General features: G+C 35.2%; 1 protein-coding gene across 1 annotated transcript in view; it reads left to right on the top strand.

Moving 5' to 3' along the window:
* KNDC1 (kinase non-catalytic C-lobe domain containing 1) overlaps window positions 1-18,554 on the top strand; it is a gene marked incomplete at both ends in the record, with an annotated part of 55,510 nt that extends 36,956 nt beyond the window's left edge. Inside the window, 22 exons of the mRNA XM_084210569.1 lie at window positions 30-91; window positions 2,286-2,444; window positions 2,776-2,853; window positions 3,471-3,561; window positions 3,733-3,895; window positions 3,992-4,833; window positions 4,941-5,085; window positions 6,638-6,729; window positions 8,126-8,523; window positions 10,371-10,461; window positions 10,560-10,657; window positions 10,933-11,144; window positions 12,440-12,553; window positions 12,959-13,106; window positions 13,351-13,530; window positions 14,592-14,807; window positions 15,119-15,201; window positions 16,459-16,609; window positions 17,008-17,130; window positions 17,233-17,292; window positions 17,913-18,070; window positions 18,323-18,554. Of these exons, the coding sequence (XP_084066695.1) occupies window positions 30-91; window positions 2,286-2,444; window positions 2,776-2,853; window positions 3,471-3,561; window positions 3,733-3,895; window positions 3,992-4,833; window positions 4,941-5,085; window positions 6,638-6,729; window positions 8,126-8,523; window positions 10,371-10,461; window positions 10,560-10,657; window positions 10,933-11,144; window positions 12,440-12,553; window positions 12,959-13,106; window positions 13,351-13,530; window positions 14,592-14,807; window positions 15,119-15,201; window positions 16,459-16,609; window positions 17,008-17,130; window positions 17,233-17,292; window positions 17,913-18,070; window positions 18,323-18,554 (3,896 nt within the window). The remainder of the gene's footprint in view (window positions 1-29; window positions 92-2,285; window positions 2,445-2,775; window positions 2,854-3,470; window positions 3,562-3,732; window positions 3,896-3,991; window positions 4,834-4,940; window positions 5,086-6,637; window positions 6,730-8,125; window positions 8,524-10,370; window positions 10,462-10,559; window positions 10,658-10,932; window positions 11,145-12,439; window positions 12,554-12,958; window positions 13,107-13,350; window positions 13,531-14,591; window positions 14,808-15,118; window positions 15,202-16,458; window positions 16,610-17,007; window positions 17,131-17,232; window positions 17,293-17,912; window positions 18,071-18,322) is intronic.
* Between the last annotated feature and the right edge of the window lie 6,329 nt (window positions 18,555-24,883).

Below are 24,883 nucleotides of genomic sequence, written 5' to 3'. Positions count from 1 at the left end.
TTTAGTTTCTGATTTCTTTTCTCATTTAGAATCTTGTGATGTATTTTATTTAGCTCCTGAAATTGAAGAAGAGGATGTGGATACTGAGAAGGTAATGTGGTAGGTTATGTAGATTGCTTTGTACTTTATCAAAGGAGAAGAAAGCTAAACTTCTGCTAAGCTTTCTGCTAGTTGGAGAAGAAAGCGAAACTTCTAAGATTGTGTTAATATTTCTCCCAATGTTTCTTGGTTATCTGTGAGGCATTTTTTGATATATTGATCTCTCATGAAGTCAGTTGCTTTTATAATTTTTCCTTCCAGGATTCTTGGATTAACTGCCAAAAATCTGCTATTTGATGATTTTCCATAAGACTTAATTATTTTCAGTTTTTTAGCAGTAAGACAGACTTTTAAATCATTTTTTCACATTCTCAAGGTCACAGTAAGACCATTAACTTAGAGTATCTGGGCAAAAGCCCAAGCATTATTCACACTTAGAAGACTGGATAAAAATATCATTATCAGTATGGTTTTACTTTGGAAACGTTATGAATGATGTCTTTTTCCAATATAGTTTTCTTAGAGCTTTTTCCTATAGATAAAAACCATAAGGAGCTTTTAGAACAAAGATAATAAAAATGTCAAATAGCAGGTGAATGTGTCTCCACTGCAACTACTTTTGAATTGCAAACTGTACCCCAGTGATCTTAAAAGTCAGGGGAACAGAATTTACAGCACCTTTCTGTTATGTAAGAAGAAGAGAGGTTAATTAATATGGGCCTTGTATCACATGAGTTCTTTGGAATTAGGCATAGTAATCATGAATCAGAAAATAAAAGCTCATAAAAATCTACTAAAAACATTCAATTTTCTGTAAAGCTATCTGTAACTAGAAAATATTTTTATATCTTTCCTAAATTTCTTTAACTGCTTTGATCCAATGTGCAGGTTTTTCAAAGGCTTCAGAAGCTTAAACTAACCCTGAAATATAATACAGCAGTTTCACCAGACAGTAGAAATTGATAATCCTAAAGTCTTTGTGCCTTGTTTCCTTTAGGATATTGGAAGTAATCTGTTTCCTTGTTTTTCTACAACAATTATTCTATTATATATAGAATAAGCTGGTGGGCTTTCTTGCCTTTTTTCTGATGGCTGTATAACTTTCTAGTTATAAACATTCAGTTCAATTTATGGTATGGGAATGGAGACTGTGTAGTGTCAGTCACAGTAACAGTAAAAAGAACTTTCTTTGAAGGTTCTGATGGCTTGGATGGCAAGTTTTTCCTAAATAAATTTAGGGCAATCTTGGAGTTCTAAACCTAAGAGGAAGAAAATTATTTTTGTCTTGATTGAGCTGCTTTCTCTATTTCAGGTGGTTTTGTACCTATTAATAACTTTTGTTCAATGGTTCAAGTGGAACTATTCAAAAAATTATTTTGTTTATAGTCAACTTACTTGCTATGTTTTGTTCATTGCTGTTCACTTTGCTCAAAAGTGTGCCAGAAAACATTGTTTTATGAGAACACATTGGTTTCTACTGTGCTTATGGTTCTGTCCATTGAGCTTTTGTAATATCTTTCAGAGGCAATGTAAAGTGTGGTGCTTTAAATTTCTTAAAATTGCATTTGTAGTACATGCTAACATATGAAAACTAAGCATTAAGTGGACTAAATCTGACTCTGAAAATTGTAATTCTTCAAATGAAACGAGAAAGCTGGTAAAGACCAAGTCCTTTTCAAGGTCCCTTATTGGGGCAATTTCAATTGGTATATCTGCAGGTAGCACAATAATTGCTAAAATAAATATGCAGTGCCTCATTCTTCTGACAGGTGTAATCTTCTCTATAAAATATGACTTTTGCTGGCTAGTGTGTAATTACTGTGTGCCACTTACTTGCTGAATTATCATGACCTTTTTTAAGTAAATTGCAGCTGGCCACATTTTATGGTAGAACTCTGAAGCTTGCAGCAATCTTTTTACATGAGAAAGGAATTCTTCAAAATGATTCTAAAATACATTTTTCTTAGGTAAAGAATAAGACAATTAATGTCTGTTCCTCCAGCAGTAGAAAAATAGCTGCTGGTTTTGACCCTGCATGCATAACAACTAGATTTTGAAGTGGGCTGGGATTTTCATGAGCACCCTCAAAAGCCAAATGTAATCTGTACTTTAAAAGCTCTAGTAAGTTTTTTTCTTTTTGGCAGGAAATGGGGGGAATTTTTGGATAATTTGCTGGAATTGTTTTTGAAGTGGGGACTTTTTTCAGTCTGTTTAAATCTTTCTTGTCTCTTACATTCTACCAATAGGTCTGTGTTTATGGTGTTGCTGCAGTTCTGTGGATGGCAGCAAAATACAGTGTTCCACTGAGTCACAAAGTCGTATTGCCAAGAAAATTTAAAAAACTACTTCTGGATATGGCAAGAAAAAACCCCGAAGAAAGACCTTCTCTAACTGCTGCAGTTAAGGTTACTAGATTTAATTGTGTCTAAAGTCTCATTTTAGTGTTTTTAAAATCAAAATAATAGCTTAATACTTGTAATATACTGATATCTAATTAAATAATAAGCAGTCACTTTGGGTTTTGTTTTTAAAGTTACCTCCTTAGGGACACAGAGGGGCGTGTTTTTAATTTATATTGAAATTATCAAGGTACTTGGACTTGGAGAAGCTTCATAAGACTTCCTAAACTTAGATTACTTTTAATTGACTATTTATCTTGACTTTGTCCTTGTCCAAGAATACCTCACTTGATTGAAAACTTATTTACTGACTGAAAATTACAATTTTTTTTTTTAGACTTGCAATCATTATTTACTTGAACAAGGTATAAACAGCAGAAGTATTTTGACATTATTGGGTAAGCCCGTCTTTAAGGTAAGAGTGCCACCTTTCTTTAATTTTGTATGTTTTTTCAATTAATTCTGTAAATATATTCCAGTAAGATTTTGTTGACTGCAAGTGTAGCTAGATTTTGGGTTTGGTTTTGTTGGTGTGATTTTTTTGGTTGTCTTGGTTTGTGGTTTTTTTTTTTTATGTATTTTCAAGTAGTTTGTAAGTATTGCCTTTTCCTAGTTCTTGCTGTTGAAGTGATTACTCCACAGATTGTGATGCTCTGACTCCACAATCTATATGGGTGAAGAACAAGTAGCTAACTCTTTTTATTTACCACCCCACAGAATAAATTAATATATAATTGTTGGGTTCTGTTTGTGTTTCAAATGTGTTTCTATAATGCAGACAAGATTCAGTCAATCCATGGAACTGAGATTATTCAAAACTTTGAGTACCAAGTTATCCAGATTTCCAAACAGTTCTACCAGTCCTTAGACTTCTGCATGTAATTTGTTTAATTCCTCACCTTGGCATGACTAGGCTGTTGCAATATTCAATGTATATATGAGGATTGGGTTTTTTTTAAATAATGTGCTGAGGAGAATTTGAAAAAAGAAAATGCTAATAACATCAATTTGGGCTTCAATGCTTATTGTTAGGCTGTTGAGGAAGAAGTCTTGTTTCAAGATCATGTCACTTTTGAATTTAAAAATGAGAAACATGAAATGGACCCTTCAGAGTCAAGTCCAGGTAAGCAGTCATGCTCTGACATGTTTCCTCTGATTTAGTATTCTCTAGTTCAGTTCTTCACATAAGATTTTCTCAGTCCAATATGCAATTGTTTTCCTATCTAAATTGATTGTTACTTACTTTACATTTATATTTTACTTATTGATCATCTTTCTGTGTTTTTGCTTTTAGGATTTGTGCCTTTTACCAGTGAAAGTAAACTTGTAGCAGTTAAAGGACCAGTGCCATGCCAGATTTCACTAAATTGTGAGAAAGCAACATTACCTGTTGCATTCACCTCTCCTGCAACTCACTTTAAGCCTATTATTTTGCAACAAGATGCAAATATAACAAAGTTAGTATATTCTAAAGCAGAATAAATTAGAGATTAAATGTCATTGTTAAATCTATTTGAATTTTCCTTTAAAAATTCTTTGGGCTTTTTTTCCAGAGAGGTTCAAACACCAGTTTCTGACCAATTCAAGAAAGAGACAAGGAAAGAAAAACATATGAACAACAAATCAGTGTATATAGAATACTCCAAAAGCTGTGGTATGGAGGATACAGGTGTTATTGAAACTGTTCCTGAAAAACCTGAGTGGGATTTACAAGTTCCAAGCCACTCATTCCAGATGTCTTTAGAAGAGCAAAACTCAGGCAATATGTTTGCTTCTACAGTTACATTACCATCACCATCTGATTCCTCACATGCTCTACAAGAGAAGAGCTTTTCATCTGAAGATCCCTCCAGCTCTTTAGCTTGTCCTACATCTCCTAATTTTCTTCATATAAATAACATCATTCTCAAACAGGACTCAGGGAAAAGAGTTCTGACATTTGTACCAGTACATTTGGCTGTATCAGAGCAAATACCAAATAAGCCTCTTCGCTCAAGAATTGCTTATGATTGCTATCACAGTTTGCCAGTGCTACTTTCAAGTACTATTGCAAATTATAAAATGAGCATGCAAGCAGAAAATGATGCCTCCCTTTGCAATGTGCAAGGTCATGAGACTACTAATACAGAGAACCAGTTTGATAAAAGTAGCCCAGTTATTCAAACCAACTGCCAAGAAACTGAGTGTGCTTCCAGCATAGACAGTTTTTTCGCTGAACAAGAATGCACACCATGTACTTCAGTGAGTAAAGACAGCTGTAATTTCTTCAGTGATGAAGTCTTGCCCCATCAGAACACAACAAGTGACACTTTACTGCAGGAAGTGATTCATCTGATACAAGAGGAGTTTGCATTTGATGGTTATTTAGAGAATGGAGCTGAAGTTTTTGATATGGGTATGTGCATTTTCTTCTGTATGTTATTTTCATTGATTTGTAAGAATATTGCTATTAATTTTTTTCTCCCTCTTCTATTTGTTTCTGTTCTTTTTATTTTAAACAAGGTAACTTCATTTTAAACTTAAAGGGAATTAAGTTTGGTATGTTCTCTGATAGAATTTGTGAGAAGTTTTGTGACCTCTACTGGGATGAAAAATTACTGGAGAATCTCTATCAGGTAGTAAATGGAGGAACATCTTCACTTTTAGGGTAGGTGTTTTTCAACTTTGACCTTCTTACATTTGAATTTAATGCTTTTATCCCTACTTTGTAGAAGCAGGAAAGAATTTGTTTTCTCTTCAGGTATTCATGCTTGTTTACTGTAAACTGTTCATTTCACAGTTTGAGGTTTTTCAAAGCTTTTTCCATGGCAAATTGTGCTTAATGGTTCAGTCAAAGATATTTTCTACCATCATTTTCTGTAACTCCATCTTAGGATACCTGAATAATGGAAACCTAATTCTGATCAATTACAACCATTGGAGAGCTTCATAGTCCTGTTAGAAGAAGACTTTAATCAGAAGTATATTGTTCTTACTGTTCAGTTTATTTATTCTGTTTGGTATTAGTTCTTTATACATCATGTATTCTAATCACTCCCAAGAAAGAGGAAATTAATTTAGCTTTGCTAGAAATATTTTGTTTAACTGGTTTAATTTGACTCAGTGTTCCTCCTGGCAGTGTTTTATAAGTAGCCTGTTAAGTGACAAAAACCAGCTAAATTTATTTCTCATTTTTCTTATTTAATTTTCAATGACATATGTATCTACCTGAAAAACAATTTTTAAATTCTTGTTTTACTGCAGCCTCCAAATGTAACACACTTTTGTAAAAGTGTCTTGCTGAAGACTGTTGAAAAATATAATCAATTTATGTCAAATTTAATTTGGGGGTTTTTGGAACTATAAATTTTAAGTTTTGACAAAGGAGCTTAGTAGATATAATTTAGAAAAACTTCATTGTTGAAAGGTGTGTAATCCTTACAACAAATTTCAGAGATAATAGATTATGACCTCCAAATACCCAATCTTGGTACGCTGGCCTATTTCCCATTTGAGTTGGGATTTTTAAGGAGATGTTGAAAATTGGTTGGAAGTTAGGCCCTTAGTTCCCCAAAGTTCCCCAAAGTTCAGTGATATGGTAGGAGAAACCTGAGCTCTTGCAGCTAAATTACTGAGATGTGTGAAGGGTTATCCTTTATATGAACTTCTGTTACAAAGTAGTTTTTGACAGTGAGAGATCATAATTTATTATCCAGAGAAAAATGCAGGTCTAGCTTTTACATCACATGCAAAGCCTGTCTTAAAATATCTCTCAGACACTGCTTACTGCTTACACTTAGTTTGACAAAGACTATAGCAGTTTTTCAGTGTTAGCTGCTTTGATTTAGATTATGATTATGATTCTAACTAGGGATGACTTAGAGTCAGTTTTATCCAGAGGTTGAATCCTGAGTGAAAAACCCACTACAGTAACTTCAGCCTGTAGTTATGCCTTCTGTCTGTGTGTGCTCTGATCCTTCTGTTGAGGTTTTGCCAAATGCTGTGCAGGAAATCTCTATCTTATTGTACTTGAATAGCCATTTGAACATTTTTTTCTCATAAAATAACAACTGCAGCTGAACATGAAAATTTTAGGAATTAGATAAATGCTATGAAGCTTTATATGTGCATGATAGAGTCACTTGTAAGATCTCATTTTACTGATGTAAATATAAAAGTATAGGAAATACTAATTTTTCCTGGTCTCCTTGTATTTTCAGCATAACTGAGACAGATGAGGCAAAAGGCAACAATATATTCCAAGATGTGAAGAAATCTGAAAGCTGTTTGGCAAGCAGTGATCAGACAGAGGGTGAGAAGGGACTTCATGTTTCTAGATCTTTGTGAGTGCTGGGAATCCATCAGTGTCAGAAGCTTTGAGACACTTTGCTTGTGTCTTCAGGAAAGCATTCTCTTTTGATAGTTACAGACATTTTCACTGAATCTGAACATTATCAATGCCTTAAGGACATTAATATCTTTTATATAAAGCTTACACAGGACCCAATGTTATTTTGTGGGATGTCATTTGCTTTAACTGACTTTTATTTAAAAAGTTGAAAACCTTAAGGATGGTAACTGCTGTGTGTGGTTTTCTTGTGTTTGAGTAGATATTCTAGTGCCTACTATATAAGTGGTTTGTTTATTTATACTTCTTCAGTTTGGGGTTTACATTTCTCCTGATACACTTTGTGATTGAAAGTTTACAAAATATCTATCTTTCAGTAACTGAACTCAAAACTGAGCTGGGACTGGTGAATCCTAATATTACAACAAAACCATTACCCTTTCTATGCTTGGTGCATTGATGGACAGCTTCTATTTAGTTGCTGTTTTACCAGTGTGAGGAGTTTTCCAAGATAGTTCATCCAAATTTCAGCATTTAAACTTGGTTACCTCCCTGTTTTGAACAAAGTGAAAATGTGTGTGCTTTACAGAAAGGCTTATACACTTTTTGTAATTTTTCACTCGGCTGTTGTTCAATATTGCAGTTTTCCATTTTGGCTCAGAATGAGTGCAAATGTAGAGACAGACTTTACCATGGTGTGATTTCTTTGCACCAGGAAATTGGTTTTGTTTGACTCCAAGGTGGCATATCTAAGCCCTGGAGGGTTGCTCAAGGGAAAAGGGAGACTTCTGGCTGGTATAAATGCTCCTGTCAACATTGTACCGACCTTTGACTGTCACTTCAGTCCCTGAAGGCTGGTAGTAGTTGTTACAACTGAAAAAAGTCCCATCATAACTCAATGGGTTGAGTCCTGTAGGAGTAGAAAGTTTAACATCTATTGGCTATATCAAGTATTCTTGCCCTTTCTGTATGGAATAAAGGCTTCAAGACTTACAGATGGAAAAAAACCTCAAAAGCTAAACATTTTACTAATGTGTGCTTAGGTCTGACATATTTAACTTCTGTTTTAAAGTTTCTCAGTGTTGTTTAAATGCTTGTTGCATTTGCATGGAAAATATTTTGTGCTTTTCAGAAATTTATTGTTTAACTATTGCTTAATAGTTCTGAAATGTTTTTAGCCTTTATCATTTTACAATGTGCAGTTGAGAAAAAAAAAAATTTAAGTCACAATAAGCATCTAAAGCCACTGCTAGAGCACATAGTCTCATAATAGTGTTTTGTATGTGTCATGTTTAAGTTCAATAAAGCATGCATTACAGCACATGACCATTATTTATTTTCCCCTACACACCTTCTTTAGGAAAAGGGGAAGCAGACTTCAATGTGAAGGCTGAGCCTGTGATAAAAACATCATTAGTTGAAATGGATTTTGATGAGTCACCTTTGGATAATATCAAAAAAGAATTGACTCTGCAGAGTACAATCCCCAGAGCAAAAGAGCAACAATATTTGCAAACCAATACCTGTAGTCCAGGCTTTGCAGAAGAAAATACAAGTCCAGAGGAACAGGCCATGATGAAGACAGCTGAAAACAGCTACCTGGCATCTCCCAATCTACCTGACTTTTGTGGCTGTAGTCCTGGTTGGAGCAGTGCATTTTATGGAGCTGAATGTTTTGATTCAGAAGTTCATAGTTACTTGAAAAACCTTGGAAAGCAGAAATCAAGTGAGTCACAAAATATAGATGCTAAAAAAGTGGTGAGTACATTGATTTTAAATCCTTAAGATACATCTTGCTGGTTAAAAGTGTGATAAAATTTGTTCTGTTATAGTGAATCACAACTCAACTTCATTTTTAAATATTGATTCTTGAGCAGTTTAAAATACTCAGAATTTGTTGTGTCTTGGCAATAAACCACAGGAGAGGTGTAGTATTCCAAAATAAAGCACACTGACACAAATGTGCAATCACCAATCTACAACCCATTTTCTGCTCTTAAAGTTGACAGGAAAAGCATTGTCTGCCCTTTGCACCAACCAACCCCATGGTGGTGATACTATAGGAAAGAGCTAAGAATGACTGTTACTGGAGCACATCACAGGCATAGAGCTTTAGCAAAAGTTTTTATACTCTAGGCCTACCTGAATTGGAAAATGTGGTGAAATAGACAGAGAATTTGCCTCTGACTTCATTGCTACTCACCATTGCTACTCTTGCTAATCCCCAGATTTTTTAGGGGACAAACTACTTTGTCCACCGGATTCCAAATGGTCACTCCTTCTAATTCCCTTTCTGTTTACATAGTCTCTTAATCGCCTTGGTTTTGTTTTAATTGATGAAGCAAAAGCAGACCTTGAAGTAAAAGCAAGCAGCTTCCAATTAGAATCTGGGTGATAGATTTCCTGTGCTTCCCCTGTTCTCTATGTAATGCCTCTGTAGGAGTACCTCTTTTTAAAATCCAGGGGGCTTTTATGACTCTATGCTAATGAACTATGTTGTTAAACCTTTTGAGCTTTTCTGAAAAACAGTGACAGGTTTTTCTTAAGCTCAAATTAATTTTGAGCAAGTCCATCCCATTAAAGCTAACCTATTTACCAATCTGTTGTTTGATATGTTAGCTCTGAGCTGTGTGTTTTCTGATCGCTCTGCTTGTGGGAGTTGTCTGCTGCATTGCATGAACTTATTGCATTTAAAATGCTATTTCATGTAACTGGGTCACTGGTAGTTAACTTAGGACCCAAGTGCAAAAGTCACCTCTTTTATAAAGCAAAACATACATCATGTTTGTTTTTTCATAATAAATCAGAAGCTGAGCCCAAAGTGGATGGCCCATTTTCACTGTCTGGTAACATAATGAAACCTTTGATATGCAAACAATTATAAATGTAAATGTTTGCTTTTAAATTTATATGTTTTGAGGGGCCTGACATACTTTCATTTCTACTCATTGCTTAAGTTACATAATTCTATAGAAATTTAGTTTCATTTTTTCAATTTTGTGAAACACATAAATAGAAAATATGAAAGTTGAACTTTGAAATTTATATGTCCTTTATTTCTAGAGCAGCTCTCTTGTCTGCCTCCTGACCTGGTTATATAATATCATGTAATTATACTTGTTTGGAAGCCATTGATTTCAGTCACACTTTCAGTTCTTGCTGTAAATATAGGTCAGCTGTTTAAAGTGTTTCTAGGGCCTGCACTAAATTCAGAACATAAAAATTTTAATTTTGGATTTCTGATTTTAAGTTTTAAAAATACGCCTGAAAACAACCAGATAAGTGCAATTATAACTAAAGGCATATTTATGTGAACAAATTCAGACAAACTTCCACACAGTCTGATGATACACAAACCTGCTCCAGTTCTTAACTTGTAGAACTGTGACATCACTGATGCTTTTCTGGGAACAGGTAACTCCTGCTGTATCTTGCCTGTAAACACAGATGTGAAAGGTAGTTTTTCATTGTTAATAACATATTCTTGTCCGTTTGGATGTTCTTTTTTCTTCATACAAAATAAACTCTCTTCTAAAGCTTCACTTTCTTACTAGAACTGCCTTCTGCTTACAATTCTGATCAGAATCCTATTTCTTTTTAAATAGGAACTAGAACAGTTACTAATGATGGAGACAAAAAATTACAGAAAGACCATAAAGTTTTACCAGAAACTATTGCAGAAAGAAAGAAGCAAAGGTAAAATTACAGCAACTTGCCAGTAGTGGTGCTTTTAAGGACCCACTCTGTAAATCTGAATCATTGATGTTCTTATGCCATGTATTTTAAATCTAAAGGTCCTGAAACTAAATCTATGTTGCCCAAACTGAGAGGACAGCTACAGGAGATGAAATCAAAAGTGCAGTTTCTTGAACTGGTAAAGAAATATGTGCAGGCAAGTCAGACTTTATTTCACTTGTGCTTCATTTGTCATTTCATTACTGCATCAGTGTAACTGGCTGCTCAGATCACTGTATGAAATTTGAAATGGTTTGTGTCAAACTGCCAAATTAAGATCCAAAAGAATTATTAAAGGTAATTGCTACTAGTATTGCTTAAAAAGAAAAAAAATAATTGTATGAAATGCAATTTGTCTTTAAATTGATTGCATTTTGTGTGACTCTACCTCTCTAACTTCTTGTTTTATCATGGCCTTGCTTCTTTGAGCAGATGATGTATGCAGAGCAGTGGGGTGTGGAATCCTATGTGCTGCCTACAGTCATTCACAGTGGGAAAGCTGACACCATGGACATGGCACCTGTGGATGAATCATCACTGCTGCTTTACTATAACACAGAGAAACACCAGTGTAACAATCAAAATGGAGTGAGAGTTCTGCAGGCCGGTACACCACTTGGTTTAATGGCTTATTTATATTCTAGGTATAATATATTTTACACATAAAGTGGGAGTGGGTTAAAGCATAGTTGCTAAATCAGGAAAAACTTGTTTCTGTGATGAATCTTAGTTACTCAACATTTAATAAATCCTCCTCTCTTCTATCAACTTTGTGTTATTTCCATGAACACTCATTTACAGAAATGGAGATGAAAATGTCAAAAGATCAGCTGGCTTTCATTAAAAGTATTTGATAATAAATAAAAACTAGCAATTTTAAACTTTTTGATCTTTGACTTACTTGAGGCTTGCTCTGATAGTTGCCATGGAATCAAGACTTGAAGTTACTGTCAGCAGTACAGCAATTCTTCAAATAATCATATAATCATATAATTTGGTAATTCTTATTGATAAGGTCTGGATATGAATATGTTTAGGTTTGTTTCTACAGATTGTTGCCCCAATAATCATTCCTTGGCACTGATCAAGATGCAGCCTTATCTGAGGGTTTAAAGGGGAACAGAGGTGTCCTTCAACTCTGGTGAGGGCAGTGTTGTTTTAAGGTACCTAAGCTGTAATAGTTTGAAGGAAATTGCCAGAGGCTCCATCAGACTTGTGCCACTCTAGAGGGAGCAATTTCCTCCCAGCTACTTCTCCCAGTTCATCCTGACTCTTGAGACCCAGTTACACTGAGTGCTGCTTTTCCTGGTAGTGGATATTTTGCACAAAGTGAAGGAAATGTTTTAGAATTGGACTTTTCACATTCATCAAACCCAAATTTCCATGGTCAGCTGTAAGCCAATAGGGAGAAAAGACAATTAACCTGTGTTAAGACCTTGAGAGTGTGTGTGTATAAAAAAATAAAATGCCCTCATTTTTAATGCGTATAATAAATGTATTCTGTTGTTTAAGTAACTACTCCTCTAATTAGAGCTACAGGGAATATTTTCTTGCTTAATGTATCTACTCCTTATGCTGTTATTATAATAAAAATGCTTTAAAGCAGCATCAAGTTAGATGATAGAAAAAAAAGAAAATGTAATATGTTCTTCCATACTATTTAGATTGCAACTTTCCTTAATAATAGAAATGTCAAAGTGGTTATTCACAAGACTGAAAGCAGAGAAACTCTTTATAAAACAAATTATGCTTTCAGAGTTGGCAGTCACAGTACTTGATGTGTAAAAGTAATTTTAAAAAGAATCAAGGTTTTATGAAGAGCTTGAGAATTTAAAATGCCTATTCTTGATATTTTGAGGATTTTTTTTTCTGCTGTTGTACTTGAATGCAAGTTGAAGATATGTTCTGGCTTGTCTGAAGTTTTTCTTGTGCTTTACAGAAATGCCTTTTTAGAAGGTTATGTACAGCAGTTTCTTTACACATTTCGCTATTTCTGCACACAAGAAGAATTTTTGCAGTTTCTTCTTGATAGAATCAGCAGCACTTTATCCAGGTACAGTTAATTCTCACAAACAACATTATCAAAGCACAATTGAGTTTCCTCCCAATAACAAATTGCTGTTTCTCAAAAGTCCTACTTAATTCAAATTAATTTTTAAGTTTGTTTTCATATTATTCTCTTAACAAGGGAGAGCAAAATGAGAGCAAGAGCTGTATCTGACAATGTGCTTACTTCTCAGTTCTGCTTCTCACTTTTCCCAGTGATCCGCTAATGGATCCACTAATTACAACCCCAGCTTTATTTCTATGGAGCAATGGGTTCTAGAAACATGAAAATTAGGAATTTAAGATACTACATTAAATACCAAATAAAACTTGTGGGTTTTGTCAATGCTTATTTTTAAATTGGAATTGGATATCAATTCTGGCATAATAAGTTTCTTTTTCTTCTCACCAGTGCAAGCCTGGATCCTTCCACGTCCCTTACTAAAATATGTAACCGCAGTTTCTACATCCTGCAGGCATGGATTGAAGACTGTTACAGTGTAGACTTTGCAACAAATACTGATCTTCTGGGTACCCTAAAAGAATTTATTTCTTCCAAGGTAATTCAGAATTTCAGTAGACCCTTTAAGAAAAAAAAAATAAAGTCAGTTATGGGATACGTAACACAGTTATTGCAAAAAGCTGCCCTAAGTACAATAAAAGTAAATAAAAAAAAACAATGCTGTATTTGACAGCTATGTTCAGTATGTCTGGTTTTGGATGGGTAAGAATCTTACAACTGTATTGTAACTTGCTTATGATTTCTGGGAAATTGAGTTCTGTTAGTCTATTTTGCATTCCCAGGTTGCTTCATTAAATGGCTACGGGGAGCGCTTGTTGTCACTGCTCGAGGATGCCTCTGCCAGGAAAGGTGGCAGTGCTGATCTGTGCCCTGGTGTGGACAAATGTAAAGAGGAAAGTGAGGAAGGCAGAAAAACATTACATTCCCTATGTAAAAAGCTCTCAGAAGATGTTTCCAGAAAGGTGTGTCTTTTCTTCAGACTGCAGTGTATGGAGCATATTTCCATGTATTATGTTTTGACAAAAACAGAAGTGTCCAACTTAGAGTCCAGAACTACTTAGTAGGAATTATGTACCTGCATTTTAAATTTTCTTTTGAAAGTATGTAAATTCAGACAGTTCTGTAACCATGACAATAATCTTAAGTTTTAACTCCTGACAGCTGTTTCAATAATCACAGATCAGATAATCAAAATTTTGAGAATAGAATTCTTCATTCTTGACATTAGCATGTGACTCATAGTTATTAGGAAACATTTGCCCCCTTTTTGTCAACCATTAATGCTTTTTATTAGGCATCTTTGTAAGACTATAAATACAAGAAAACAGCAGGAGCTATGAGGTTCCCTGCTAGAACTTCAAAGCTTGTAGCAAGAACTTGTCTGAACTTTTGTCTGTATTTACTATTTTTTTGTGTTCTAAAGCCCCAGAAACCAGAACATACTGTAGGCTTTTCCCAAAAACAGATCTCTTTACAGAGGGACCAAAATAACATGTGGAAGTCAAATGTATCAACAATCTGCAAGCTGAATTAAACATCAGCCTCGTGATAAAGGTGCACAATTCCATGGCTATACTGGGGATTCAGCCAAGAAAGGGCAAACAGAGTAGAGGAACATGCACTTTTTTTACTGTCACTGCACAATAATGGTAATGGACAATTGAAGAAGGGAAAAGAATGAAAAAACAAGTGTTTTTTGGCAAGGGATGTTTGATTCTAAGCAAAAAGAAGTAAAATATTTTATGGCAGCAAGCTTGAATACACAGAGGTTTGTTTTAAATACTGATTGTTGATTGAGATCTGGCAGCCTCCTGCTTAGATTCATCCACTGTGCATATTATATTAGCTAAAAATAGCAGTGTTGAGTAAACCAATTTGTTCTGGGCTAACCTTGAAGGTTAGCTGAAGAGTTTTGCATGTACAATGGTGTTTCTCTTAACAACACTTTCTTGAAAGTTACATCAAGGGGAGACTTGGTGTTTGTTGCAGAGAAGTTGTAACCTTACATTTATTTTTTCTACAGAACTTCTACTGGAAGCTATCCAAAGGTATGGGACCAATTGCACAGTATCAGAGAGGGCGACTGCACACAGGTTCAGCAGTTTTGCCAAAGCCCTGCTGCAGCAGTTTCACAGAAGACTCCTCAGTCTCCCTAGCCAGAGTGGATGAAGTGGGGCCAGTTCTCTTGACTGAGTGCAGTGCCCAGCAGCTTTGTTGGCAGCTGACACTACTGCAGCAGGTACAAAGGTCTAGGCTTATTTGGAAGTACAAATAATATCTGTCTTCATACTCTTTCTCTTCTTTTTTTATCATTTCCCAACCTTGTTTCAAGCTCATTTCATACTATTTTATAAGACTTTGAATTAAAACTTTTCCCTTAAATCTCTACAGTGAAATTTAGAATATCTAATGCTATTCTTAGGTGGGATCCCTCTCATAATTCATGCAGGTGGCGGGGGGAGGAGGACCATACTCTGTCTTTTTTATCCCCAAGCATTTTAAAAGAACTGTTAGAACTAACAGCAGATATATCTTGCTTTTTTTGTTTAGGAAGTATTTAATAAATGTCATCCAGTACACTTCCTAAATTCCAGAGCACTTGGCGTTAAAGACAAATGCGTTGCTGTGCCAAAGTAAGTTGCTTGTTTTAACTACACTTTGATTCTGTTGATGCACAATAACTTAGAGTGTTACACTTTTAATACAGCCAGAAACAGAGAAACAATTTAAATACTTTATACTTTTTTTACAGACTAGGTAGCCTGTTTATATGGGTTGTTTAATTGCAGGAGATTTCATATGTGGATACATGCATGTATGGGGAAGGCTACATTTCCCAGGTGATTTCTTTAAAATCTGAAGTGAGTTGAGGCCAAAAGTTCTTATTTCTAAGAATTTACATTAGGGGTTGCTTGAAAGGTTTCATTTTTGGCAGGGAAAAAATGTCATGGGTTCTGAAGTAGATATGTGGTCATGAATGTGTGTATGTATATGAAATCTCAAAGACATTTACAGAATGTCTTACAGAATAGCTGAGGTTGGAAGGGGCCTCTCAAGATATGTAGTGCAGCCACCCTGGAGAGCAAGGTCAGCTGGACTAGATTGCCCAGGGTTGTATGCAGTTGGGCTTTCAAGGCGGATGGAGACTCCGCAGCTTCTCTGTACTCATCTCCCTTCTGTAGGTTAGGGAGATGAATTATTTGTATTCAGAGATACAAAGGAATTTTCCTGTAGTTACTGGAGTGATACCAACCTACCTAAATTATTTGCTCATCAGTAATTAATGTTTTCATCCAGCCACATAGACCTAGTTATTTTTGTGGTGGTCTACTTCTTACATACTCAGTGGATTCAGTTAGCTTCTAATTGGTAGCTGTTACTTGCACTACCTGTGGTAGATTTTTGCTTCCAAGGACAGGAAATGAACATCTAAAGCAACTCAGGTTGTTCAGTGGCCAAGATTAGATCACCTGGTTTATACAGATTTTGGGGCTCAGTCATGGGAAACAACATGAGTGGTGCCACTTGATATCAGGCTCAATTTCTTATGTGGCTGCAGTTCTTGAGTTTGGGTTTCTGGCTGCTATTTTGTGTCAGATTGGCTGGGATTTTATTCTGCGCTAATAAAAGTGGTGAAAATGTTTTTATGGACAGAAATGTATCCTGTATATGCTTTTTTTTTTTTTTAATCAGATATACTTACCTTGTAATTATAAGGAATAAAAGTAACGTCTCACTACATACGTCATGAAGTATAAAATCGGGATGCCAAGCAATATAAAATTATTTTAAATGATTAGAAGTTGACATCTTCACAATCAAGGTTTTCTTTAAAAATCCAATATCAGCCAGAATTATTTTCGCCTTTTTTTTTTCTGTATTTTCCTTAGGGCAGTTTCAGCTGAGACAGTTTCCCTTAAAGTCTGTAATCTCTTTCTGTCCAAGTGCATACAAGACCAGTACCTTCTGCAATTATTGAAAAATGCAGACAGCATCAGCACTTGGGTTGCTGCTGAAATTGTAACATGTCACACAACTAAGGTTTGTCATTGTTTATTGTACTATTAACTACAAAACAGTAATGTATTTGTCATTATCTATGACTTATTATGTAGCAAACCTGCAAGAAATAGTCTGTGAGTGGGCAGTTTGCAATTTGGTTTGTTGTCACAAAGAGGGTCTTGGATGCTTTTTAGTAGCAGGTGTCAAAATCTGACAGAATGTAAGAAATGGATTGTCTGAGGGGAATATGAGTCAAACTTTTTTCAAGGACACTTGAGTGACAGGAAGGGATAAACTGTGTGAAGGGAAATGTTACTACAGTTAGCAATTTTGATAAAAATTGAAAAGGGGATACCTTTTCTTCCTTCTCATTTAATTTTATTAAGTAGATTTACTATGTATATGTGTATATTATATATATCTTAATTTTTTTCCAGCGGCAGGTGAGCTTGTTATCAAAATTTCTTCTTATAGCAAAATGCTGCTATGAGCAAAGAAATTTTGCTACTGCAATGCAAATCCTAGCAGGCTTGGAAAATCTTATTGTACGACAGTTGCCAGTAAGTTTGGGACTCTGTTCTCTAACTATTTTGCTTAATGTAATCTTGTTCCAGTATAGACACTAACATGAAAAAAATATATATATTCTGTTTTATTGTAAGGCCTGGAAAATTCTACCTGCAAAAGTAGCTGAGATAATGGAGGAGCTCAAGGCTGTTGAGGTATAGTATAAAGCTCTTAATGAAAAATTACCTCTTTGGGGTTGGAGAAGGTGCAAGATCTGCTTAAATGGCTGTCTCTTCAGGGTGGAAACCATAATTATTACTTTTCATTGTGAGTTTAATTTGATTGAAGACTTTTTACTCCTAATCCAAGAGTTTACATAAATTTTAATCTCTATATTTCTTTAACATTTGTCCTATGTGACAAACCAAAATTTCAAAAGCAAGCTAAAACATTAGATATGCTACACTGCATTTGAAGATTTCTGCAGAAGCTTTGCAGCTGTAATGTGTTTTGAAAAATCTTAAGTTCCTGTTTTATTATAGGCATTCTTTTATTGCTCTGTACAATTTTGAAACATAGTGAGATTTTTAAATGCAGTTTTGCCTGTAATTTAGAACAATGGAAATTATGTATGAAATATCTTTTGATTAAAGTTACTTTATTTGTGTACTTTAAAAAGTTTGCCACCAGGTGAATTCATAGTGTTGTCTTCAACTTCAGTGCCAGAATTTAGTATTCATGACAAATAAATGGATAGTGTTAAGTACATGGAGAACTTTTAAAACCTTCCCCAAGACTTAATGTGAGATTAATTTGTGTGCATTTTTTTAACTAGGTGTTTTTAAAAAGTGATAGCTTATGTCTGATGGAAGGAGACAGGTTCAAAACTCTTCCAACAATTCCATCAGCCCATGTTTTGGCTATGCATGTCCAGCAACTTGAAACTGGAGGATTCACAATGACAAATGGAGCTCACAAGTGGACTAAACTTAGGTAATTATTTTAATTATGTACATATATCACCTATGTTTTTATTATTGTCTAATGAGATAATGAGAGCTAATGCAACATTTCACAGTTAGCAGTTCAAATAGTTTCATTTGTTTAGACATGTAACTAGAGGTACATATACAATAGAATAAAGTGCTGGATGCTTTTGAATTTCCTTTAAGGTTTGTTTTTTGTTTTATGCTTTTGTTTTTATCATCAGCAAAACTAATCTTTTTTACCATATTCTCTTACAAGAAATATTGCAAAAGTCGTGAGCCAAGTTCATGCTTTTCAAGAGAATCCTTACACATATGCACCAGATTTCAAGCTGCAGTCTTACCTCAGACAAAGAATAACTCGTTTTAAAGATGCAGACATTTCTGCCTTGGCAGCTGACAACTGTGCCAACTTCCATCAGATACCAGCAGAAAAACATTCTCGAAAAATTCAGGACACACTGCGCAGGATGAAAGCAACATTTCAGTAATTATTTATGTTTCACCTGTTCTGTTCTTGGTCTAGACTGTAAAAGTGGATTAAGTTGACTTCATCTACTGGACCTACTTCCAAGAAAATACTTAAGTGAAGCGCCATAAGATACTTTCTCAAGTTGAAATTATTATATTTCAGAACATGGAATTATAAAATGCTGACTAATGAAATTTGAATCACTGGCAACTGTATGGCAGATCAAAAGAATAAAAAGAGAGATAAAATTAAAGAGAGTATAGATAAAAAGGCTTATTAATTTTGTTACTCTTCTTTAGCATAAATAATTAATTAGCCTGAATACCAATATCTAAAAAATACTGTGGAAAAAAGTTAAAATTCCAGCTTCTGTTGCCAAGCTGGCCTAGGAGAGTTCAAAACATAGTTCATTAAATGTTGAATCTATTTTTATATAAACACAGTACACTTATATCCTGTCACATTGTGCACATAATTCAGAAACACAGATCCTCTGCTATTCGTTAACTGTTGGTGTGTCTTGCTTTTATGTTGTGTATTATGAAAACTGTAGCTGACATAAATAATTGGCTGTCTATTTCTCCTACCAAGGAAGAAGAGGAATGCTATCATTCAACATTATTTTTTTTTGTTTGATTTTAAAGTCATCAGACTAACCTGTTTCCGAATGAAAGTAAGATCTGAATGTAAGTGTCACCAATTTGTTGCTCTGCTTCTGCACTCCTGGCATTGTGAAGACAGTAAATGTGAAATTGCTTTTTTCATCTGTATTTGGCACAAGAGTCACTTTGCCAATTTATGTCTGTCTGCACATTTAAGTATGGCTTTTGCTCCTGAGGTTGTTTTTGTAAATCACAGTGCTCCAGCAGCATCCAATAGAAGATAACCATGTGAAATTTGGATCTGCAACTTGTAAAACTGTGGTGCTAACCTATTCATAAAGCTTATACTTACAAGACCTAAATGGCCATGAAATGTGTTGCTATTGCTAGAAAATTTGTTGAGCTACCCAGGTTTATGCAGGGCCAGAATGTTAAGGCTAAAAATTAGTTAAAAATACAAGTATTTCTACCAGAAGGAGCAATGGTAGTGTTGAATGAGAAGTAGGGAAGGGTAAGAAACACTTAAGCACTGTTCTGAAACTGATTTGCTTAGAACTGTGTTAAAAAAATTAAAAAGAAAATGTTTTGAGAGAAGTGAAGGGCAGATGTGAAGTATCTCATTGAGCATTAGTGACGGAGAAGGATAACGATGTGAGAAATGGGAGCATGTACATGTCTGGTGTTTTGCAGTTGTACTGTTGTGTTTGACAGAAATGCATGTGCACATGCTAAACTGTAGCTTTCTCAATGTATAAGAGGAAGGCTTCTCCTTTTCTTTGTCAGTAACAGCAATATTACATCTCAACCCTCTTTCATCTTCCTCAGTAAAAATACGGTGTGTGCATACTTCCCTTTAAATACTCAGTTATTTTTTCTTACTAATACAATATTACTAATTTTTGGCTCTTATTGGTTTAAACACTGAAGAACTCAGTCCTCAACAGGGTTTTCTTGCTTTTGTCCTACTTTTAATATGATTTATTTTATTTACCATATGTAGGTTTAACATGTCATTAATTATAGTATTCTGACTTACCCTTAGGGAAGTAAATGATGTTGCTATTTCTCTAAAGGTTGTCAAATGTGAAAACATTTACTTCCTACCTTTATGATTTAAGAATGTTGATAATAATGTTTTCTTCAGACATACATTTCACATATTTTTATCTGTTTGCATTTATTTTAAATAATTGGTTTTGTTAGTAGTTATTTAGGGTTTTGTCAATTAAAAATTACCATTCGCTTAAACCCGCACCTTGCCTTTGAATGACAGTAAAATTTTAAGTAGCATAAGTTTTACTAATGTAAAATACTCCACAAGACTTGCTAACCACATGATCTTAATAAATTCATTTTATACAGTTACCAGTCAGACTTTTGAAATTGCTTTTGTGGATTTTCTTATAATTTATATTTTGCACTCCTGAGAATTCGCTCATGTATTTCTTAGCTCTGTGTTACTACATCTAGAAAATATTGTTTATCCTATGACAATAACTGGTGCTATACAAGATTTTAAAAATCAGCTCATGTTTTCTGTAAGTGCTTCAGTGTATCAAACTTTATATTGGTATTAATGCATAATATTGAGTTATGATACTACTTTGGGATGTTTCCATCAATCAGACATTTCAGATTTTGTGTTTAGGCACCACTCCACAACAACAACAGCAAAAATATTAATAGCTAATAATAAAAAACCCCACTCCTTTACAAGGAAACTGGTTTGGTTTTGTCCATGAACACTGAGGTATGTGCATCTTATATAACACAGATTTCAGAAGTTGCACCTAGCATATAACTGTGCTGCTTATTTATAACTAACAAGCAGTTAGTTGGCTTGAGCTGAAGTTTTTTCTCTTTGTGGTGAATGTCCTTTAAGAAAAAAAATGGGACAAAACATATCAAAGAAATATGTTCATTTTTATCTAGTTGGCAAAATATTATTGGCATCAGTAATCATACTGCATGAATGAGGGACTTTGCAGTCTGGCCCTGTGCTTCTGTTCCAATACCAAACTAGAATTTTTGGGGAAAAATATTTGAGTTTGTTCTTTAAGCCACAATTGTCACCAGCCGTCCTAGTTCTTCCTCATTTTTTTTTTCCACATTCCCCTCATCTTGCTTTTTTGTCTATTTTTCAAACAGTAACCCATGGAGTTCTGAAATGAAGTCTGCTCCTTGGGAGACTTTACAGCTGCTTTGTGTATTGGTGCCTTAGGCAGATGATTGCCCCCAGGATCCCTGGGGTTTTCACTCCTCTTATGAGAGAGCTGGGAAGTGTGTCCTTCTTACACCAGCTCCCTTAGAAATCAGGTTTCCAGTTCCAACACCTCCAGAAGCCTGCCAAGAAACAGGGATGGAATTCAGTTAGATCCAATGAACCAAGGGGCTGGCATATAATTAATGAATCAACACTGATTCCTGATTCTGACAAATTCCTTTCCTTAGAAAATTTTCAGCCACTTCTAGACTTGGCTTTGTGTATTGGATTGGTTTCATAAGCGTTGCTGAGACTCAGCATTTCTGTGAGCACTCAATGTGATTTGCAAAGGATTAAAACCTGAGGAAAGTTTGTATATTAAAAAATAAATAAGCTACAGTTAGAAAGGGGTGGAAGCCATCATTTTTTTCAGTTTTAAACACAGAGTTGATTGTTTCAGTCCTTGATATTATGATGGTGGAAAGAGTGCAGATAAATTCTTTTTCTCCCTCATACTTGTTTAAATTCAATCCAAAGCATAACCTTGTTTAAATTCCAAGTATTCTGTTAGAACTATCTTATCTTTTTTTTCAGAAAGTCTTTTTTTCTCAAAATATCCTTTATAAATGTTTAGTTTTAAATGGATGCTGAGCTTTGACAGACCCTCAAAGCATTGGAAATGCAGGTTTGAACAATATTTGAAAACTAAAGTCCTATAAATCAAATTTAGTTGAAAGGTCATCTTTGGGATTGGACTGACTAGGAGATACTCTTCACTTATAAATGTTTTTGCTTTCAATAAGTTATTATAAATGTAAGACACTGCCCTCACTGCAGTTTGGACTATAAAGGTGTTTTGGGTTTTGGTGTCTTTTCCCCCCAAGAAATCTTGTAATTATTACGTACCAATAAATTACTATTTTGTGGAGGAATATTCCACTGGAGATTTTAATATGGTTTCATAGTCTGATAACCCTCTAAAATACATGTGAGAATGAACAATTTCACATTTTGAATTCCTACTTAAAAATTCCTACAGCAAGCAAGTTTGAAGAAACTTTAAATGTGGCCGTTATTAATCCATCAATGAGTGAGAACTCTGCAAATAGATGCTTATTTGCTGTCATATGGGATAGAATTCATAAACTAACCGCAGTCAATTATTCACCTAAGTAGCAAAATTACAGGATAATCAGCTGCACAGTCATAGATGAGGATTATTGGGTTTTCTGGGGAAAAGGGAAGAAGTTTCTCCATGGAAGAAGTTTGGGGTTTCTGGGGAAGAAGTGTCTTGATATCCCTTCAAGATATCTCCTAGTTCTCATTTTCTTGATGCAAGGAAGTGAAAGGGCAAAGGACTTGAAAATAAAAGGTAGAAGAGAGCAGATGATTCCTGAGATGTGACTACAGATCCACAGACATGAGCAAAGTAACTTTTCTCCATGAAGGTAAACATGAAGGTCAAAGGTTGAATAATTCTGTTAAAGACCACTGTTGGGAATAAAAAATCCCCCAAAATTAATTCATTTAAATAAAAGAGAATGGACTGAAACCTAGAGAAAGATATGAAAAACACATTAGAGTGCCAAACAATTGTACTTTGATGTTTAATCAACTAAGCTAATGAAATACTGAATATCCTAGGCTGCATCTGGAAAGTGTGAGGATGATGTCTTTGGAAATGTCACATATAGTCTCTCATTTATTGTTTCTCCAGAGCAAGGGATGTGTTCAAGTACTCTGTGCTCACATCCCTACCCACACCACCTTCTTATCCCTCTGATGACAGCCTGGATGCGAGTTGCTCTGAGCCCAGCATGAGCACACTTCAGATACAGCTTTGCTAGTGCTGGAACCATAGGGAATAATCTTACTGTTTAAGATTTTACAGTGTTTAATAGATAAACTGTTGAAAATCTGCATGTGGAAAACAATCAAGATGAAAGTAACCGTGGAACAACAGAGTTCATGATTCAAAGGACAGAAAGAGATGAAAGAAGCAGAATAATAACACTGGGCTTCAAAAAAGCAAACTTCAACAAATTCAAGGAATTGAACTGAGGTCCTGGGGAAGGAGGTAAAACACAAAGAAAAGTTCAAGAGAGCCAAGAGTTTCTAAGAAGAGTTTCTAAATAGAGTTTCTAAGGCTGTATTTAAGTATAACAGTCTATCCACATGCAGAGGAAAGAAAACTCAGGGAGCACTGTGGCTGCATTAGGGGCTCATCAATTACCTGAAAAAAATCAAAAAAGAATACTGAAAAAAAAAAAATAGAAACAAGACGGCTACATTATCAAGAACAAATATAAAAGAATACCACAGCAGGTTAGGAGCAAAACTGGACAGAAAAACAATTTTTATCAGCAAGGGAAAAGCAAAGCAATAAAAATGGATTTTTAAATATCTTTCTATTATACAATAAAAGCTCTCTACTTACCAGAAGAGGTAAGTATCAGATGGCACAAAAGCCTGGGGTGCTTTCTGTTCCCCTGCCTCCCCTCTAAACAATGCCCATCATAATCAAAGTTAACCAGGAATGCAGGTCAGAGGCTATCAAGTTAATTAGATGTATCATTACATTAAGTTCTGATTAAATCTGTTCTATAATAATATGGAAGGAAATTGAAATAATCTTGGAATTACTGTATTTTTGATTGAGGAAGAATGAGTTCCCAGAGAACCAGAAAATAATACTACTTTTTGTAAATGGGCAAGACCACAGGAATGAGTGGAAAGGCAAGGTAAACAGAATGACAGAGAATCAGCAAGGAAAACTTTGACACTAGAAGAGTTACTGAAAAAGCTGTCTGAAAATCTGCAAGCATAGAGACTAATTGAAAGGGTTGACATGCTTTTGTCCATGAAGTAGTTTTTAAATGACTTAATGGTCAAGGTAACTGTCCCAAGAGATAAAAACAGCATGTTGTATGTTGAAGTCAATAAATGCTCTGACAACAGCTCCTCCTGGCCTGATTATATGTTTGGTTGCTCAGATTCAGATGATGGGCCTCCAAGGTGAATACACAACTGGTTGATAAATCATTTCAAAGGGTAATTAACATGCTTGTTGAATTGTGAAAGTGAATTGAGTGGGGTTAGGACTATGCAGATGTTGTGAGAGAAAAGCAGGTGCAGATCCCTCAGGGAAAAGGCACAAAATAAGTGAGAGCTTTGGCTTTATCAAAAGTGTAGCATTCCCACAGTGGGAATCCTGGAGCAGCAATCAAACGAGGACCCAAGGCACTGGAGCCCTGCTCAGGAGTGAAGCTCCAGGGAAAGTGCTGTGGGGGTGAGTAAAGAAATCTGTGCTAATTAACATTTCATACATATGCAATGTCCTGTTTTGCTCATTAGCTGCCCGATGTAATGCAGGTGCTGCTGTTTGAATTCCAAGATCTGCAGCTGGCCTTCACCCTGGCACCCCTGCAGATGGGGGGAAGCAAATTATCCTGCTTTACAGTAATGAGGTAAAACATGCTTGGTGCTCAACACACCCCGGTGGTGAGAAGGGGACTGTCACAGTAACAAGAGAAGACCTGCTTG

Source organism: Fringilla coelebs (assembly GCF_963513975.1).
Source record: "Fringilla coelebs genome assembly, chromosome: 8".
NCBI lineage: Eukaryota > Metazoa > Chordata > Aves > Passeriformes > Fringillidae > Fringilla > Fringilla coelebs.
The sequence above is the reverse complement of the archived record's forward strand: the minus strand, read 5'-3'. Positions and strand labels throughout refer to the sequence as shown.